Source organism: Salvia hispanica, chromosome 4 (genome assembly GCF_029641045.1).
Source record: "Salvia hispanica isolate PSC_SH4W2 chromosome 4, Shi_PSC_v1, whole genome shotgun sequence".
In the NCBI taxonomy this organism is placed as follows: Eukaryota; Viridiplantae; Streptophyta; class Magnoliopsida; order Lamiales; family Lamiaceae; genus Salvia; species Salvia hispanica.
In genome coordinates this window covers 32,300,467-32,322,136 of record NC_142695.1, presented here as the reverse complement: position 1 = coordinate 32,322,136, position 21,670 = coordinate 32,300,467, and the positions used below count along the sequence as shown (strand labels likewise).

Sequence of the window (21,670 nt, the reverse complement as noted above, 5' to 3'; positions counted from 1 at the left end):
GAATATGACATGAGTGCTCACAATGACTTTCTTATCTCGGAGACTATAGAATTCATAAGCTTTCGATCCTCTAGGGTAACCTATAAACATACATACCTCCGTCCTAGATTCCAGCTTAGTTGGATCCTTTTCCAATACATGAGCTGGACACCCCCACACTCTGAGATGTTCTAGATTGGGCTTACGCTCAGTCCACAACTCATATGGGGTAGTAAGAACTGATTTAGAAGGTAAATTGTCTAATATATGGCTCGCTGATAGCAAGACATATCCCCAAAACGAAATTGGTAACCGTGCATAACTCATCATCGATCGGACCATGTTTAACAATGTCTTGTTCCTTCTTTCAGCTACGCCATTTTGCAGGGGTGTGCCCGGCGCAGTCAGTTGGGATTGAATTCCCGACTCTGATAAGTAGTCCAAAAACTCGACACTTAGGTATTCGCCTCCGCGATCAGATCGCAGGCATTTGATACTCTTTCCATGATGCGTCTCTACATAAGCCTTAAACTCCTTGAACTTATCAAAAGTTTCAGACTTGTAGCGCATCAAATAGACGTATCCAATTTTCGAGAAGTCATAAATAAAGGTGATGAAGTATCGAAAACTGCCCCTTGCCTCGGTTGACATTGGTTCACACACATCAGTATGAACGAGCTCAAGTACTTCCTTGGCCCTATTACCCTTTGACCTAAAAGGTCTTTTAGTCAATTTGAAAACGGTTGCTTGTCAAGACCTTTAATAAGATCTTGATCAACTATAGCATGGGTCCTTCTTTCGTTGGCATGACCAAGTCTAAGGTGCCATAAGTACGTTTCGTTCATTGAAATTGAAGGTTCTTTTTTTTTCTTTGAAACTTTCGATGTAGCATTGAGTTCTGATTTACGTTGGTAAAACTGTGTAGAAGTGATTGTGTACAGATTGTTTTCCATGATACCACGACAAATATAAGAACCATCTTTCTTAATAACGCAATTGTCATTAAAAGAAATTGAATATCCATCAAAAGACAATTTAGAAACTGAAATTAAATTTCTTCTAAAAAAAGGTATCAATAAAACATTCTTCAAAATAAAAAATCTATCACTACTAAAACGCAAATAAATGTCTCCCACTGCAACGGCCACCACTTTAGCAGCGTCGCCCAGCTGGACTTCGATCTCACGATCATGTAACCATCTTGTCACCTGCATTATGTCAGGATCAAAACATATATGATCAGTAGCTCCAGTATCAATAACCCATGTATGAGTAGATGTCGAAGCTAAACATGACTCGACTACTAGAGCATGGTGCATACCTGTAGCCTTGCCCTTTTTAGGACAGTCTGGCTTCCAATGACCTTTCTCTCCACACTTGAAGCATTTTCTAGTAGAGCCAGAGGAATTAGGTGCCAAACTCATTAGCTACCTTAGCCTGAACCATGAGGTCCTCCGCCGACTGAAGCTCAGTCAGCAGCTCAGCTAAAGTGTAATCCCGCTTGTTCATCTCAAATTTGAGCTTGAACAGCTGGAAGCTAGGGGGAAGACTCTGAAGGATTATAGTAATCTGGGACTCGGGATCAATCGTCCCTCCCAAAACCTCAATCTAGTTGAGGTGGCTCATCATCTTGAGGACATGTTGCCTCACAGATGTGCCTTCCTTCATAGTCTTCGTCATGATACTCCAAAAAGCTTGAGATTTAGCCGTTCGATTTTGAGTACCAAAAAGATTTGCAAGATTTTGCATAATCTCGGCTGCAGTCGCCATGGCTGAATGCTGATACTTGAGTACTGAAGACATAGATGCCAACATATAGCACTTAACCATCTCATTCGCCTTATGCCACCGTTTTTGCGCATTCTGAACTACCACCGCTGTTTTACCATACCAATGTCATCTTATTTCAGTAAGGCTTAGAAATATGCGGACTGACATTGCAACCTTTCACGATGGATAGTCTAATTCCATCTAGGTCGTGAAATTCTTCTTCTTCTTCTTTGTTTAGGACTGACCGTGTTACCTTAAAGAGGACGTCGCCAACAACCGGTCTACTAAAACAAAGACTTAGACTTTGTTAAGTTAACTCATACATTTAAACATGCAATTAACATCCATTAAATGTAAAACATAACAACATTATGACAAAAATAATCTGTTTTATTCCTTGGAAAATATAATAAGAGTTTTGCAGTATTCAATCACTCGAAACGTGATTTCTAGCATACAAACTCTAACAGGTTAACCGATGACCGAACCAAACACCTTGGTTCTCGATTAAACCAAGAACCGCCCCATTTCGGTTATCGGTCAATTTCGGTTCCCATCTCCATGTGTTCATCGGTTATCGGTTCTAATCGATAACCGATCGGTGTAACCTATTAGGATCGAAGAACCGATTAAATATTATTAAATTATTATTATTCTTTTATTTTATTTTTTAAAAATATTCAAAACTTAGATTCAAGCCAAAACAGAACGGTTTCAAGCCACTTTTGGGCAACATGTAAAATGGTTTTTGTGAAATGTACAGGTTGAGGGTCCGCCTAACCTTCCGCTAGGAAGGCGTTCAGTGAAAAAAAAAGCCAAAACAGAACTGAGCCCTAATTTCTTCTCTCACGTGGCGAAGTGAAGTGGAGCAACTAGAGTTCAAGCGGCGCTCCTACTTCCCACTTCCACCTGCGACGGTTCCACCTTCCTTTAAGCCCAATCAGTAGCAATTTTGGATTTTTAGTTGGTTTTTATCCAATTGTGTGAAGTTTTGTGACTTGTGAGGAATTTTGTGTTTGTTTATGTTTTCAGTTTGAAAATGTGTATGGTTAAATTTGATTATGGGACAGTGGGTTAGTTTGCATTCTTGAAATATTCATTGTGTGAAATTTGAGCAATTGTATGAAATGTGTGCGATTATTAAATGTGATTATTTTGTCGAGCATCAGAACTACAAAGTGGTGTATAGGCTATATGAATCACTATTTTTTCATTTATGACTCATTCTTTGTTTGGCTTTGGTGTGGCTTCATCTTCTTTACATTTTTCCTTTCTCTAATAAGTATGTGTCTTTGTGTAGACTTGCAGTTGAAGATGCAAAATTTAGAGTCACTCACCCAAGACGTAGGAAACAATCAGCCAAACCTTGATATGCTTGAAGATATTGAAGTTGAAGAACTAGGGCTCGAGGGAGAGGGAATGGCGCCGAAGGCACTAAAAAAGCGTAAACACGTAGTGAGGTCAGATATATGGAAAGAATTTGATAGAGTGATTGAAGATTCAATTCAAAAAGGAAAATGTACAAGGTGTAAAATGCTGATAGCAGCTGATTCGAAAAACAATGGCACATCCGCGATGTGGAAGCATTGTACTTCATGTTTGAAGAAACATGAAGCGGAAAAAAATCAAACACTGCTCAGCCAAGATGAATTGCGGCAAGACATCCAAGAAAGGGGCAGATACGCTTTATGCAAGATGATTATTCTTGATGAACAACCATTCAGGTGCGTGAAACGAGAGGGATTTCGTTTAATCTGTCGTGATATGTTACCAAACTTTAAGATCCTGAGCAGATACATGATATGATCTGATTATGTAAAGATGTTTAGAGGAGAAGGAACTATTGAAAGTGGTTTTCTCCAGACCAGTCATGGGTAAAGTATCAATTATGAAGATGTTTAGAGGAGAAAGAACTATTGAAAGTGGTTTTCTCCAGACCAGTCATGGGTAGAGTATCAATTACCACTGGCTGTTGGACTGGAGTCAATAACACACTCTTTATTTGTGTTACATCACATTTCATCGACAAGGAATGAAGGCTGCATAAGAAAATAATGAGCTTCTTTAACATTATTGGTCATAAGGGGGGATGATATTGCTAAGGTGTTGAAAAAAGCTTTTACGAACTGGGGCATACATAAGCTTTTTTGTTGCATCATGGATAATGCTAAAAACAATGGTGTAGCAATCAAGGAAATGAAGTCCACTTTCAATGCGAGAGGCATGCTTGTTGCCAATGGGCAATATTTTCATCAGAGGTGTGTTGCACACATACTTAACTTGGTTTTCGAAGATGGCATGAAACAAATAAGCATGGATATTGTACGAGTTAGAGAAGCCGTGAAATGGATAAAGGGTTCATCAGCTAAGTCTAAGGCCTTCAAGGATATAGCTAAGGTATTTAAGGTTGATACCAATTCTTGTGTCAAGATGTACCTACTAGATGGAACTCGACTTACTTAATGCTGGAGGTGGCATTGCCATATGAGCCGGCTATGAAGCTGTTCAGCAACGTCACAGCGTAACTGGAGAAGAAGATTGGAGTGAAGTGTTCATAAGCTAGTTTTCTCCAATCGTTTTATGATATGACTCATCTCGTCTCTGGCACCACGTATGCCACATCACATTCATTTTTTATAGACATGTGTGACTTATTCATTATCATAAAATGGTTGGAGAATGATGAAGATGTTGAGGTTAGATACATGGCCAAGAAGATGATGTAAAAGCTTGGTAAGTATTGATTAGAGGAATATGAGCTTAATCCAAATATGAACAAAATTTTGTACATTGCTGCAATGCTGGATCTTAGAAAAAAGATGAAGCATGTGCAGTATTGTTTGAAGACGTGTACGGTGACGCTCGGGCAAATGAGTTGGTAGAGAAGTTGAGAAAGTCAATCTTTGACTTATTTGAGTTGTAAAAGAGAGAATTCACTCCCATGGCTGACCAAACACAACCACAAAGAGCTTCAGCTACCCAAATGCCAAATAGATCGACTGATCTACAATTTCTTGGTAAGAGTTCTTGTAACATTCTCCGTGTTGCTAGTGAGGATGATGGCGACTCGCACGAGAGAAAACATTCTCTAATAGATGTAAATATATAATCATAAAGCCTAAGGCCACATTATTTCACATACATTGTTTGTACATTAATATATCAAAGTAGCCATACCAAGAGGCTACATATCTAACAATAACAACAGAATTTAGGAAACAACAACAATGAAGGAAAGAACAATATTGATGATGATATCTAGATGTGATTTTAGCTAAACTGATGACCACTTGCTTGCCGAAAGCACCACGGCTATATGCGGAGAAGACTACATCAATGAAAAGTCGGAACTCCAACCGCACGAATGAAACACTCGGTAATATAGTAACCGGAGCTAGCAAATATATAGCCCACGTCTTCTCCCGGAAAAATACTAGATACAGTGCCGCATTGAAGGCCATCATCATAGAAAAGATGGAAAGGAAAAGTGTGACCATACCAATTAATACTCGCTTGGGCAGTGTATACAGAAAATATTCCTCGGCATAACGCAAAGTGTATACGGCCAGGAACATCAGGAGTGAAATAATTGATGTGAAGAGCGAGACCATATTTACAACTGCATAGACTTTGAATACCACTGATTTGTGGATTATCAGATAACCCGAGTCTGATTTGTTGCCTCCTGGTATTGTGATGGAAACAACAAACATAGCAGTATCAATCAATCCTGCTGTAACACTACACGCCATTACCGTATATTTCATCCATCTCTCTTTTTCCTTGGTTTTTCAGCTCTTCATGCTCTCTTGTAAATATCATCGAGGTAGTATCACCACTATGGTTTAGCAGTTCCTTAATATAAAAAGCAACAAACTTGTGAGTTTTCTGTCAATCACATCATTGTAACACAATACTATAATTTTTTTTATTGCGATAATTGTATTTTATTTATAAATACCAATTTTACCTAAAACAGTGTAGTTCACGTTACATCGGCAGAACTTCCCCCGAAATCAAATTAAGCTTGTGAGGAGGTGTCAAACGCCCAACGAAGTGATGGATAGAGTTACCATTTTTATCGAGTGTGTTTGAATATTGGTAACTTACTTACTGGTCTTATGAATCAGATTAAACATGTTTGCGCATCGGTTCTCCACGGCCAAGTGGAGAAAGTTCTAGCCTGAAGAATTTGTAGTATGAACAGCAACCGGAAAATTCTCTAAGATCACGTGTACAACTTCATGGTTTCCTGATTTGGCTGCGATTAAGAAGGCCTCTTTGAAGATGTCAAATGCATCTTTGTAATCCAATGATCGCACACGACCGCAAGAGTTTCACCATCTTTAGCGTTTTGTGGTGCAACAACATCTTTTCTTGAATTCTTTCATTGCTAAGAATGAAATTTAGAAGTTGTCGACAAAGATTTGAAATCTTTTCTACAATAGGATTGGACGACTCCGTGATGGAATTATCAAAATCATATTAGATAGTTAGAAATAGAAGAGGGAAGTCATTTTAGATGTGGACGTGAATCACTTGCCCTAAATAGTGTTGTATGTTGTTTGGCTCTCAATGTCAACAGATATTAGCTCCATATACTCCTCCTCATTCATCCCTTCAATTTCAAGCTAATATTATTAAGCAAAAATCTTTGAGAATTGCCAAAATATACAGTTAGTTAAATACTCACTCCAGTGTATGTGTCCCCCAAAGCTGCATTGATGGTTGACGGAGAATGATGTGTCCTTGGATGCTATCCTCCGGAAAATTGCTCCAATAAAAGAAGGATTCCCCTTGCACATCCGACGATACTTCCTGACCAAACCAAATGCCAAATCTGATAAAGATAGATATGATCAGCATTTATTTATATAAATATCTTAATTAATGAAACTCACCCAAAAAATAAGTATCTATCATCCAAAGTATAAGCTGGAGGCCTCCATCATCATCAAATGGACTAACTTTGATGGACTAACTGATGGGGTTTGGTGCCCCTTGCACAGCGGAAGACTTGTACAAAACAAATAAATCAGACACGGATCTATTTGACCGATTATGCGATTAATCGATTCACATGCTAAACAGATAATTGCATGCTAGAATGCAAATAATTCATGCTTAGAAAATATAAATCCTAAACATGATTTCTACGGTTTAGAGTTACCGATTTGATTCTCCAAAGAATCGTCGATTGCTCGCGCCTTCTCCACGTGATGATCTTCAATATTAGACCACGGATCTTCTCTCTGGTTCCTGAACTGTATCTCGATATCAGGGTGGGCTGATCTTATCAAAATACTAGGACTCGAATAAAGAAGACAGAATTTTCTCACGGAGGAGAGCTGAAAATTTCGTTCTCCTTCCTATAGAGAAGGGACGAAAATTTCATGTGAATGAATTAATGATTATTCTGTCTCATTTATTCTCCTATTTATATTAAGTTCCTTTTGGGCCCAGACAGGGATCTATGGAAGGTTTTGGATATGGACTCCCCCAATTAGCTTTTTACTAATTAAATTGAACCCACAATTTAATACAAGCATATATTGGAATATTACGAGCAGTCACTACAGAAGTAATATTGAACTCTCCCCATCCAAATCCGAAATTACAAGTAATCCGGTTTTCCACTTTGTTTATTATTTATTTCCCGCGCTTAAAATATAAATGTTCATTAATTAATTAATGTCTGCTATGGACTTAATTAATTAATATCTTATTAATTCCAAGAGTGGACTTAGCAAGAAATATTTATTTATTATTCATAGAGTAATAAAACTCCAACTGGCCAGTTTTCCGAATAATAAAACCTTGTTCGAGCTCCTCTTGAGGACATTATCAAACGAGACTCACCTCGTGCATGTTTCAACATAATAGCAATCCTAGCACCGTTAGATATTAATCACCACTACCCAATATATCAGGATTATTGGGTTGCGAAAAACCCGCACCATTTGATAAGTCAAAGTAGTGCATATTCAATACCGTATGTTCACTGCTAACATATGTGGATTAAGAAATAGTATTTTATCAAGACCTAGTCTTTCAGTAGATAGCATAAAGACACGTCTTGCTGTTAGATCCGTTCAGTGCTATACCACACCAATGTCATCTTATTTTAGTAAGGCTTAGAAATATGCGGACTGACATTGCAACCTTTCACGATAGGTAGCCAACGCCTATCTAGGTTGTGAAATTCTTCTTTTTCTTTTGCAAAGCATTGCATAGATCTGACCGTGTTACCTTAAAGTGGACGACGCCCACAACCGGTCTACTAAGCAAAAGACTTAGACTTTGTTTGCTTCTTATACATTTAAATGTTTATAAAACATCTTATAAATGCACAAGCAAACACAATGTAATAATAATAGTGATTCTATTCGTGCGGAACTGCTCGAATAATACTGAATCGGGTTAAAAGTGGATTGTAGAGTTTTACGTATACAAGCAATATTCTATTCGCGCGAAACTGCTCAAAACATGCTTTTCATTATACCAAACCTAACACTAACTTCACCATTCTTCTCAGTCTGGGTTATTAGCATCTGAGGAACTTTCTTATGGTCGTATTCAGCCGCTAATTGATGGAGGAATCTGTTGCAGTCATTTGAAATGGTGAGCAACTTTGGGAATCTGTCTAACAGTAGATTTGCGACGTGGTAGTTGCCTACGGCAGCAGTAGCATGGAGTAAGGTATTTCCCATCGCATCTGTTAAAGCTAGTACAGAGTCTTCGTCATCGGGGATCATTTGAACCAGCTTAGACACAAAACTGTCGCAGCGGCCACGGTGATGTGGAGTGGTGATTCCTCATAAGGGCCTATCCTCACTAGGAAGGCGCCTTTTTCATAAGCCAGTTCTCGTTCAACCATATCCCAATCTCCTATTTGTGCAGCTATGTACCATTCCATATGACGAGTCCAACTCCCATCTCTTATTCATCACAATTAACCTTTTAACCTTAAAATCTAAGTTTTGAATTTTTAAATAGTTTGGATTGTGACATAGAGTAATCAATCAATTTATTAAACTAATGATAAAAGTTAAATAAAGTAAGTAGACTAGAATACATAAATATGAATAAAATGTGGAAGCTTAAAACCCAAGAATATAAAGATAGAGGGAAGATATTTACACCTTTGTAAGAATTGTATGCATGTATACCAATGTTACTTTTGTGTTTGTTGACAATAGCTACTTTATGAAATTTTATTGATGTATAAGTGAAAGAGCAGAGAAGACTCTGACTCGATGTATGTTTATGCTTGTTAACTATCTAGGAGGTACCTAGTTGTGTCGTTGGGTTTGTGTATATCTTCCCTATCAAAAACCTTAACCTACTTCTACTGGCTAGTATTAGTAAATGATCGATCCCACAGAGATGAATGTAGGCGAGATAAACTTGCGATGAAATTTTGGGAGACTTGGTTAGCTACCACGTTTTGGGGTTGAGTTCTACCTAGGTGATAAAATAAAATGCCACTCTATCTATCTTGACCAGTAAGTAACTAAATCATGAATGTCGCGGGATGTGTACGTGACAACGAAGGCTGGATAACTAGTGTGGATTTAAACTTTATCCTAAGTGGATAGACAAAAGCAAAAAGGAATAACAGACTCACTAGTTGACTGCTACCTGGACATGCAGAAAAAGCTGAAAAAGCAAAGGACAAAATAGAAAAAACCAACTAAAGCAACATGGTGGTCCCAGGATGGATTGCGACGTTCTCTTCTTCACCAAGCAACAAAAAATGATCAGAAAACTAAACTCCCATGGATGAATGCTTGAGGTCGGAATCAAACAACTCAGATCTAACGCCAAGCCAACATACAAACTCTAGATCTAGGCGAGAATTTAGACTAATGCAACTAGTCAAACAGGAAGCAACACACGTGGACTCAGATCAGCTGGCAAGGTGGCGGAAAACTCAGATGTATGCATTTTTAGAAGATATGTCCGGTTGAAACCTTGAAAAACTTGGAGAAAAACTAGATCTAACTTAACTAGGTGGATCCAAACGCTTGACCAACATGAAACACATAAAACTGCTAGATCTATCTACCTAGGTTGAAGGAAAGCAATAAACAAGCTGAACCTCAAATAAAACCATAAAGAAACACTTGATTCCATTCAAGATTATCAAACCAAAAGATGTTCAACTAAGCAACTACTGAAATCCAAGCCAAGTGCAAGTAGAACAAGTTCTTACACTAGGAAAGCATAAAAAGAAAGTATGTAAAGGGTGTTGTTCTCCTCGGAACCTGGATGAAATTCTGTAACTACGGTGGTGAACTGGCTGATCGAATGGTAGACTCCCTCTCCCGGCAGGTGGCCAGAAATTTCAAGTGAACACTAGCTACACTAAGCTAAGAGAATGCAGTAAAGCTTATCTAAGAAGTGCAGTAAATTTTATCTAAGAAATGGTCTAAGCATGGACAATGTTTCTTCAATGTTGATCTTCTATTTATAGGGAGGCCTGCCCCAGTCCCTAGGGTTGCTCCTTCTCTTGAGTTGACAATTCTGCCCCTTCTAGATAGTTGATCATTTATAGCAATTCGCTCCATCTTGTGCTCAAGCTTTATGACATGCATCATGGTCAGTATTGTACCCCTTTTCTCGTTCTTTTCACCTGAATCTCTTCTGACCCTTTCCTCTTGACTTAGTACCTCATCCTGCACACTTTAGCAACTATTTTTGTAGATATTATCCAATTAAGCACATTATACTTACCAGTAACCAAGGCCTAAAACGAGACTTATCAAATTGCTCATACTTAACATATACTTGTCCTCAAGTATGAAGAAACAAGTCAACAAAAATAGATAAGTCGAGTTTGCAAGCCTGATTACCTCCAGAAAAACACAAGACAAGAAACAGACATAAAGGAAGACACATACACATGTTAAACATGCTATATTTTCAACCAACCTTCTCATCCAGTTTGAGTCAATCCGACTGTTAACAACTTTGAATTTTTGTCGCCCCCCTTCACCTTGCTAGTCTATTCGCTTGTCAAGATCGCCACCCTTATTGGCCAAAAGCTTGATTCACTCAGTGGGGGTGAAAATTGTCGACTCACCTCGCCTGCGCCACTCAGCAGGGTGAAAATTTCTGTCGGGTGATGGTTTTGGAAACACTCGGTGACGCTAACCAGCCATGTCACTTCATCTGGAAATCCTTGACCTCCCACCTGATTTAGTGTGAGTTGCAAAAAAGAAGTGACTCAAATAACAAAGAACGGATGAAGTATAATAGAGACATACAAATTTCAAACTAAATCTTATATAATTATATCGTCAGTAGGGGATCTCAATACTAGCATGGAAAGATAGAGAGAACGTAAAGTAGAATACTCCCTTCGTCCACAAAAAATAGGACACATTTACCATTTTTGGCCATCCAAAAAAAAATAGAGTGCATTCATTTATAGAAAGTTTTCAACAAATAATAACCATACACATCATTCCACTAACACTACTTCTCACTTGCCTTTTCTCCTTGTCTCTTACTTTTTTTTTATTTCTCTCTTACTTTACCAATTCTACATTAAACCCGTGCCATACACCAATTGCTCTATTTTTTGTGGACGGATGGAGTATAATATATTCAATTTTATTGGCTATTATATTAGCACTAAAATAGTTTTCCCCCTGTCCCATCACAAGTGATGAATTTCTTTTGGACACGGAGATGTAAGAAAATAATATTTATTGAGTTAAAGTGGAGTGAATAAAGTATAGGGGAGGAAAAAGTAAGAGAGATACATAGAGAATAAAGTAAGAAAGAAGAAATTTGCTAGAAGAGGAAATCAATCACTTGTAGTGAGACAACCCAAAATGGAAATTAAATCATTTGTGGTGGGACGGAGGAGTACTTCCTTTGTCCCACAAGAATATGCACTTTCTAAATTTGGAAATTTTTTTTTCTCTCTAATAATGTGGGACTTATTCTCTACATCACTCCAATTAAAAAAAAATTTTGAAAGTTGAGGTCTCTCTCTCTCTCCAAAACCACAGTCTCTTCCAAGTCAACCCCCAACCGACGGTCTCTACCCCTTTTAACTTCATCAGCCAGTTGATATATTCTCCCTCCGTCCTAATAAATATGCAACATTTGGTTTTTGGCATGAGATTTTATGCAGTGTTGTTTTAGCAGTTAGTGAAGAGAGAGTAAAGTAAAAGAGAAGAAAAAGTAGAGATAGTGTTGTTTCTATTTTAGGAAACATTTCATTTTTATAACCCAAAAAGGAAAATGTTTCATTTCTAATGGGACAGGACAGAAGGAGTATATTTTTTAAAAATTTACATATCTTTAATATAATATATGAAAATGGAGTGTTATATTGCTAACTCAACACTTAATTGCTAACTACAATTAAATAATAGCCATTAGATATTCAAATTAAGGGCCTAGATCATCAACCCCCGAAATGTCAATACGATCAAGAAAACACGTCAACAAGGGTATTAAGGTCAATTTATAACAAATTAGTTGTAACTAACTTTTGAAAAATATCCCATAACTTTAATATGCGTACAACTTTCTCGATTTAAATTATTTTTTCGCACAACATATATCAAATTAAAGATAATTTCATAAGGATTTTAACGAGATTTCACTTGTATATGTAAAAATATGAAAAAAAAATAAAAAAATTTTAATTTTTTCGTACAACACAAATATCAACAAAGTACATAAAATATGTCAATATAATACATGTAGAATGTCAATATAAGCAATGTGTTGACATTCTCAAAGCATTGTGTTGACATTCTCAAAGCATTGCATTGATATTTTCGAAACACTATATTGACATTTTCATCCAAAACCCTAATTTGGTAGTTTTTTTTATCTTTTTCGATTTAATTAATAAAAATAAAAATTACACGTGGCAAATTGTAGACCACGAGTTTTCTAAAATCCTATGGGCTTAAATTAGGTGTAGTTAGCAATTAAATGATGAGTTAACAATTGATCACTCCCCTATATAAAAAAATTATAAAAATTATACCAAAATCCATATTTTTTCATCCTCTATAAATAGAGACCACATTTTTTTATAGTTTTGAATAAAAAAAAATCATTTCTCATCCTATTATCCTTCTTGTTTTATAGATTTCATTGGGCAATAATAAATATTTTATGTAACTATTATATTAATAAAAAATAATATAAAAATAAGTATATAATGGTTTGGTTGGTTGGTCATTGATAAACTATAAAAAATGATGTGGTTGGGTTGGATGAATATTGATGATATGGATGATGATGTGAAGGTGATAGAAATTAATTAAATATTGAAAAAATGGATGGTTGGATTGAGTTGAGTGGTTGCTTATAAAACATAGTCTTAACAACACTTTCTTTCTCCCTTCTCTCTTACTTTATCAATTGTGTATTAAGACTCGTGTTCTACTAAAAGTGCATATTCTTGTGGAACGAGTGAAGTGATATTTTTTTTGTTTATATATTTGAAGGAAATTTTTGGAATATATTTTTAAGGTTTTGTTACTACTACAATTTAACATTCATTCTTACCATGTGGTTTTCCACTGATTTAAAAAAATTAGTAAAAAAAAAATATTGACTTTTTATGAATTTTTATAGTTTTGAACTTGTTCGACATAATGTCCATAAAAATTATGTAGATTTTATATAAAAATAATCATAATTATAAATAAGCTCTGACTTCTAAAATATAAATATAGTAATTGGATTGTACTACCTCCGTCTAGACATGCCCACGGTTCGTAAACTGCCGGTTCCGGTTTCGGGAAATGTGGAACCGGAACCGAATCATGAGGCTATTTCACGGTTCTGGTTCCGATTCGAAAATCGGCGGTCCCAGTTCCGGTTTGGAACCGGCGGTTTTCCGGTGGTTTTTAACGGTTTCCGAACCGCCGGTTTCTGGCGGTTTTTCACAGTTTCCGGTTTGGAACCGTCCGGAACCGACAGTTCCGGCACGGTTTCAGTTCGTAAAATTTGAAACCGGAATTGGCCCACGGTTCAAAATATGGCGGTTTCGGTTAAAAAAAAAAGTCACGGTTCCGTTTTGAAACCGGAATCTGCGGTTACGGTTCCGCGGTTAACCGCCGGAACCGAAAACCTTGGGCATCTCTACCTCCGTCCTCCAAATATTGACACATTTTGATCCGGCACAAGTTTTAAGAAATGTAATGGAAAGTGAGTTGAAAAAATTGATGGGATGAGAGTTCTACTTTTAAAATATTAGTTTTATAATAAAATGTGAGTATGAATGAGTTAGTGGAATATGTGGTCCACTACCAAAAATGGAAAAAGTGAAGTATGTCAAACTTTCAGGTATGAATTGAAATGGTAAATTGTGTTAAACTTTCAGGGATGGAGGTAGTAATTTAATATTCAGAATAAGATTTATAATCTCACTAACGTTTTCATACATGATCAGTATTTTTCCTTTTATTTTGAATGAATAACTATACAAATTGTGCGTATTTACTTACTCCGCATATTTCAATTATAAAATCAAATCTTATTACTCTAGAGAGTAAGGTAAGCAAACCCGACCCGGAAGCAAACAACCGGATCCAAATTTCCGGGTAATTACCAAACCAGAAATCCGCTCCATATCACAATCCAACTCCACCAAAACATCTCAGATCCAAACCCTAACCCTTTTCGTGATTTCGGGTCCTCCGGTCGGATCCCGCTGCCGGAAAATTGTCAGGTTCAATACATCTCCTCTTGCGCTCTAGATCCGACCCGTTTTCGTGATTATGCAATTCGGCTTTCGAGCCTTTTTCTGTCTTGATATTTGGTGAACCATAACGAAATTCACGCTTTTTGATCTGTCGTTGTCCACGATCCTTTGTGGATTTGAGCATGTAGATGAATTTTTTATGGGTTGTAGAGTTGTAATTTCTGTGATCTCGTGCAAATTGTTTTATTTCTGGATAATCTGATCAGGAATCAAATTTGTATAGAGTTAATGTGTGTGAATTGTCAAATTTCAGTTGATTGAGTAATGTTTGACGACCTCCATTTTTCAACAGGTTTTTGAGCCTCCATTTTCAGCGTCGCGATCATTATATTCCGGTCAACTGATCAAAAATCATCATAAAATTAAATATAGAAGTAAAATCATTAAATATTTTTTTTTTCTGATCAGACGTTTCAGAAGTTCATGGTGTAGGTGGAGGTGGGGGATTTATTAGTTTGGGTGCCTGTTTTGGTTAGCCTTTAAATGAAGCTTGGTAAGCACTATAGTCTCGTTTCGGGTTTTAAGACCATAGCAAAAGGATCTTAGTTATAGTTGTATGCCTTCTCTGATATCATGTGTAAATGTCTTGGTGAAAGTTAATTTTGTGATGTGATCCATCACCTGTGAAAATGTATGTAGCTTTCTTTTCTTTTTTCGATATGATGCATCGTATTGATTCTGGATCAACCTTGCGGTTCATTTTTCATGTTAATATGTTGTGCTTTTGAATACGACTACTTTCAGTGTGAACTCAATGTGGATGCTCATATATGCGTCACTTTGTCCGTAATTCTCAAAACATCTTTGCATGGTTAATTTGTTGTTATCAAACTGCCAAATCATATTCTCTTAATTTCATTGAATTCAGGTATAAAATGAATGATGGTTAAGTCGTCGTTGCTCTCCATCCTGAGAGAAGTTCGATTATGAGTTCAGTTTAAAACAGTTGACACAGAGTAGATATTTTAGTACCTAGTCCATGTTATGGAAATAATAAATGAGGTCCCCGCCAAGAAAACAAAAAGGTTGACTTCTATTGTCTGGAATCATTTTGAAAGAGTCAGGAAGGCAGATGCACAGTATGCTGTTTGCATCCATTGCAAAAAGAAACTGAGTGGGTCGAGTAACAGTGGTACGACTCATTTGAGGAATCATTTGGTGCGGTGCCTGAAGAGGTCAAATTTTGATGTTTCTCAAATACTTTCTGCAAAGAGGAAGAGAAATGAAACTAGTCAGAGTCCTCTCCGTCAAAGTAATCTTGCTGTAGCAGCCATCAGCTATGACGACGGCAGAATAAAAGATGAAATCCTCAATCCTTTGCCTCTTAAGTATGAACAGGAGCAGAAGAAAGAAGAAGCTATCCAAACAATCAATTTGCGAAGTGTTAAATTTGATCAAGAGCGCAGTCGGTTGGATCTTGCTCGAATGATTATGCTACATGGTTATCCCCTGGCAATGGTGAACCATGTTGGATTTAAAATATTTGTCAAGAATCTCCAGCCATTATTTGAAGTTAACAACAACGATGGAGCCATAGAGATGGATTGCCTTACCATCTACAACAAGGAGAAACATAAGTTATACGAGACAATTCGCCATTTTCACGGTAGAATCAGCCTTGCTGTTGACATGTGGGGTTCAAGTGAAAGTGCTGGATATGTGTGCCTTACTGCTAATTACATTGATGACGACTGGAGGCTACAAAAGAAGATGCTTAATTTCATATCATTGGATCCATCCCATACTGATGAAGTGCTTTCAGAAGTCGTTATTAAGAGTTTGACAGACTGGGCTATTGATCACAAGTTGTTTTCCATGACATTTGATGATTGTTCTGCCCATGAAATTATGGTGTTCAGGATTAAGGACTGGTTATCCCAGACTAGACCATTTTTCAAGGATGGTGAGTTATTTGATGTTCGATGTGTTACCCATCTTTTGAAGTCCATTGTGCAAGAAGTCATGGAAGCATGTCACGACTTGATACATAAAATTCGTGAGAGTGTAAGGCACGTCAAGAGTACACAAACATTACTTGGAAAATTTAATGAAATCGCTCAACAAGCAGGAATCAGCAGTGTTAGGCGTCTGGTTCTTGACTGTCCGATGCAGTGGAAATCTACGTACCTGATGCTTGAATCGGCAATAGAATATAGGGGTGCCTTTTCTCTTTTGCAAGAGCATGATTCCTCCTACACAAAAGCTTTATCTGAAATAGAGTGGGAATGGGCTAGTTCTATTGCAGGTTTCCTTAAATTTCTTCTCGACTTCACTACCATTGTAGTAGGAAACAAGTATCCAACTGCCAACATATTTTTTTCGGAGATATGTGATATGCACATTCAACTAATTGAGTGGTGTAGGAGCCCTGATGATTTTCTTAGTAGTGTAGCCTTAAAGATGAAAGACAGATTTGACACGTATTGGAGCAAGTGTAGCATGGCTTTAGCTATTGCAGCAATTCTAGATCCTCGTTTCAAAATGAAGTTGGTCGAGTACTACTATGGACAAATTTATGGCAGCACCGCCCCTGATCGCATTAAAGAAGTTGCTGCTGGTCTTAGGGAACTCTTTACTGAGTACTTGATGGCTTCATCTTCTCCCGATCAAGATTCAGTTTTATCTGGCAGCAGCTTACCCAGTACCAGCAGTGCTGCTAGAGATAAACTTAAGGGTTTCGACAAGTTCCTGTACGAAACTTCCCAAAGTCAGTGCATGTCATCAGATTTAGAGAAGTACCTAGAGGAGCCTGTATTTCCCCGCAATTGTGATTTCAGCATATTAAATTGGTGGAAAGTTCATACACCAAGGTATCCGATCTTGTCTGTGATGGCGCGTGATATTCTTGCTATTCCCGTGTCTACTCTTGGACCAGAGGTAGCATTCAGCAACAGGGGCAGAACACTAGACCAGGAACATAGCTCGCTAACTCCAGATACCAGAGAAGCTTTGGTATGTGGGCAAGACTGGTTGAGAACGGAACCAGAAGGTACCGACAATCTTGTGTTCATCAACTTTGTTGTATATTTTTTATTTGCATATTGAAATCATTCTTTCCTTTTTCCTACAGCAGTCAGCCTGGCTCTGATCAACGCGCACGCGCCCTTGCAAATTTCAACCGAAACAAATTGATCTGCGCCGACAATGGTATACATCTCTGTGACATCTTTGCAAGTTAACCTGCAAAATTTCACTACTCATCCCTGATTTCTGTTTATGTGAAGGTTGACGAATGAAAAAGCTGATTATGCTGACTCTTCCAGTTTTCTTCTCAATTTTTTTTAACTTTTTTCTCATGAACAATTTGTACTAATGTTGCCTGCCTAATTTTTACTCTGCTTTTAAATATGAGAGATTTTACTTTGTCAATTGATAATACCAGTTGATCATATTATTATGTGAAAATATCTTTGATCACTGACTCAGGTGTAATATATATAATGCTTTTATTTAAATTGGTTTATTTGTTGTGTATGTCAACTAATTTTTTTTGTGTCTTTTTTTGTTTGTTTGTTTTTTTTTTTTTTTTTTTTTTTTTGCTGTTGTTGTATTCAGTAATATAATATCTTAAAATCTGACATTGTACTCCTTATGCATACTGACAAAATCTTAAAAGTTTATTCGATGTTACACTTGTTGAAATACACAAGGACACTTCTAAATAATGTAGCTCAATCTTCAAGAGATCTATTGATGCTGTTATGTAGCATCTATAAAAGTTATGTAAAAATATTTGAAGTCTGTCAATTGTTTTAGGAGTGGGATAGATGATTGTTCAAAATGTTAGCTTTATCAAGAAAAAGATGATTGATTTCTGAATGTATAATTCAATCTAGAAAAGTTAAGGAAATCTAGAATGAATATGCACTGAAAAACTCTATTTTGTGTTGGTAAGGCACAAAATACATTGCATATGTTTAATTAAAACATGAATAATAGTACAGAGTTTGAATAATTTGCTATATATTGTTACCTAATATTTTTTACCTATTCTTTACAATTTGTCCAAAGAGTAAAGCCAAAATTGGTCTTGAATATATGACCATTTTACGATTTTGGTCCTAAATTTTATTTTTTGGATTTTTCGGTCTTGTACATTTCAAATCGGATCACAATTGGTCCTGGACTAACTGTTCCGTTAAAAACTAACGGTCAACGGGTTGAATCCCGATTTTGACCGAATTAGACCTTTAATTTCTGATTTTTTACACCCTAATTAATTACCTGACTATTTTAGTAAATATTCGATTTAAAATCAGAAATATATTTTAATAAATATTCATTTATATATTTAATTTGATAAAAGTCTACTGCTCCAGCCACCGCCTCCACGACGAGGCCTTCAAGCAGGAGCTCCGAATCCTCCTCCACCTCCGCCACCCAAACATTGTCAAACTCCTCGCCTACGCAGACGACGACCATCAACCCACCCTAATCATGGAATTCATACCCAACGGCACCTTACACCACAAGCTCCACGATTCCAAAACCACTCCCCTCACGTGGACCCAACACGCCGTTGTGGCCTTCCAGCTCGCCTCCGCAATCGCGTACCTCCACGACGCCTGCTCCCCTTACGTCGTCCACGCCGACATCAAGCCCTCCAACGTCCTCCTCGACGACGACCTCAATTGCAAGCTCTGCGATTTCGGATCGACCAGCGTCGGTGCCGCGGTGGCGCCGGGGAAGAATGATGTTTACAACTTCAGAGTTGTGGTTTTGGAGCTGATTATTGGAACTGAGGCGTTCTGCCCCGCCACCGGATAGAGGCTGGCGGCGAAGGCAGCAAGGAACGCGGTGGAGATGGTGGATCCGAGGCTACGAGGAGGGGAGGTGGATATGGGAGAAGTTGGAGCGATGGCAGTGCTGGTGGCGAAGTGCATTTCTAAGACGCCGAGAATTAGGCCTTCTGCTTCCGAGATTTTGACGGCGATGAGAAAAGCGATTCCGTCTCTGGCATTCGGATTTCACAAGAAGCTTATCTAAATACACATACAAATATACTAAAATAATTAGGGAGTAAAAAATCAGAAATTAAAGGTCTAATTTGGTCAAATTCGGGATTAAATCCGTTGACCGTTAGTTTTTAACAGAACAGTTAGTCCAGGACCAATTGAGATCCAATTTAAAATGTACATGACCGAATAATTCAAAAGATATAGTTTAGGACCCAAATCATAAAATGACTATATGTTCAGGACTAATTTTGGCCTTTACTTTCATCCAAATTCATTTTTTACACGTTTTACAATCATCTGCAATCCTCCATCAATATTTTCCTTTGAATACAAGTATGAATCTAATCTACAACCAACTCCACGCAAAGGTGTGCTGCCACCATTTTGCGAATACCTATGATGTTGGGAGTTGCCTCGCAATTCCTCCACCTACAGTACACTCCATCACGATGAGTCGAACGCATTTGGACAAACTTTAGCCTAAAAAACGAGTGATTCGCTTAGCTTTAACCCCTAAACTAGAACTAAACATGTTTTAGGTTTCATTTTGGCACCAACCCACCGCACTACCTTTTTCCAAAATTGTGACCGTTTCAAATTTGTGTTTTACTTTTTTAATTTAAACTATTATTGAATATTCGAATAATCGTGAAAATTTTATTGAAAATCAGCTTTTCTACATTAATTGATATGAAATGATTTATTAACATGATGTCTTTATGCAATATTGCCTCTATTTTTTTCTCCTAAAATTATTTTATGTTTCAACTATTGTATATTTAGTTCTGTTTTTGGCACGATTTATTAAAGAACTAAAGATACATGTGTCTCAGTATATATTTGTAAACATAAACAATACAGAAAAGTTAACGGTCAGTTACAACTCACAACATTAAATATTCGTGTTACAATTGCAATATTTCATTTTAATTTGGACAAACAAACTTTGACCTCGCAGATAAAAATATTTCGAGGCAAGACAATTGTCGACAAATGTAATAAGAGGAGATTACAAGCAATCATTTTGTTTTGTCAGCTACAAGAGGCAAAACAAAGCTAATGGGTTCCACATATGGATATTATGCTGAAATTCCACTTCCATGGCTCAGCCTATAATTGTACTTATTAAGAGAGATAAATATATTGTCTTTAAAAAATTGAACTTTGTAAATGTAGTTGAAAGGTGTAGATGAAATTTGAATTTTAAATTCTTAAACGAATAGTATTTTCATAAAAATTCTAAATTATGTGTCATTTTGATAAAATAGATACGTAAGCACACTCATCTCCATAAACTCCTTTATCAATCACTTTCTATTCAATTCAATGTATTTAATTTAATAAATGGAAAGTAACTGTAGTAATTTGTAAGAGTATTAATTAGGTTTAGCCATAATATAAGAGAGAAAAAGGAATCTCAGAACTCAAAAAGTTGGTCATGACAAAAGTGAAAAAAGTTTTGCTTTAGGCAAAGGCATGAAAAAAGCTCACGTGAAAACAAACACTAATTAAAGAGGGAAAGAAAAAGATGTCCCACTTAACATACCAAATTACAACATAATTAAATTCGTACGATTAATTATGAGATAAAATGCCGTTTTTTTCGGTTGGGAGCCAAACATGTCAATATTTTTACGATTCATGTCAACTCCTAATTCAATACTTAATTTTGCACATTAGAAGCAATTTGATTTTTGGGGCTATACATTTTATGCCTTGCTCAAATTTTTGGTTTCCACAACTCACAATTCTTTCAATTTTAATTTTCATTAGATGCAAAACAGACCGTTGTTTCAAATAGAGATCAAATTAGTATGCTAGTTAAATTAATATTCTACTAAATTTAGCTATCATTTAAAAATGAAAATAGTTAGTAGTACTAGCGAACAAAAATAAAAAATTGAAAATGAAAATAAACTAAAAGATTGAGTTAGAGTTTGAACCCCAAAACGGCCAAACCTTAGATTTTGCCAATGTAGATCTTTCACTAGCTATGCACTGGGTTTATATTTACACCCGACACATTAATATATAGAGCAATAAATATTTTCAAGAAAAAAAGAGCATGTATAAAATCTTATTATTTCCGAGCACATGTACAAATGCTCCGTGCACATATGTAGGTGCTCATAAATTTTTGAGCACATCGTACAAGTGCTTGGATATTTCCTAGAACATTTATACATGTACTGAGACGGTGCTTGAAAAAAATCGGTGG

The 21,670-nt window shown here is 36.8% G+C and overlaps 1 protein-coding gene and 2 pseudogenes across 3 annotated transcripts; all 3 read left to right on the top strand.

The window, feature by feature from the left end:
* Positions 1-3,961: 3,961 nt before the first annotated feature.
* LOC148928470 (zinc finger BED domain-containing protein RICESLEEPER 2-like) lies at positions 3,962-4,858 on the top strand (annotated as a pseudogene).
* A 9,436-nt stretch (positions 4,859-14,294) lies between these two features.
* On the top strand, positions 14,295-17,863 carry LOC125196091 (zinc finger BED domain-containing protein RICESLEEPER 1-like). 3 transcript variants are annotated; one of them, XM_048094459.2, is made up of 5 exons: positions 14,297-14,461; positions 14,787-14,987; positions 15,363-17,483; positions 17,565-17,641; positions 17,719-17,863. In XM_048094459.2, the coding sequence occupies exons 3-4, from the start codon at positions 15,479-15,481 to the stop codon at positions 17,624-17,626; spliced, it is 2,067 nt and encodes a 688-aa protein (XP_047950416.2). In that variant the 5' UTR covers positions 14,297-14,461; positions 14,787-14,987; positions 15,363-15,478; the 3' UTR covers positions 17,627-17,641; positions 17,719-17,863. The 3 variants fall into 3 exon arrangements, with proteins under 3 accessions (XP_047950417.2, XP_047950416.2, XP_047950415.2); XM_048094460.2 differs by lacking the exon at positions 14,787-14,987 and having other exon boundaries at positions 14,295-14,461; positions 17,568-17,641; XM_048094458.2 differs by lacking the exon at positions 14,787-14,987.
* Positions 17,864-18,796: 933 nt separating this feature from the next.
* LOC125195001 (salt tolerance receptor-like cytoplasmic kinase 1 pseudogene) lies at positions 18,797-19,656 on the top strand (annotated as a pseudogene).
* Positions 19,657-21,670: the final 2,014 nt, after the last annotated feature.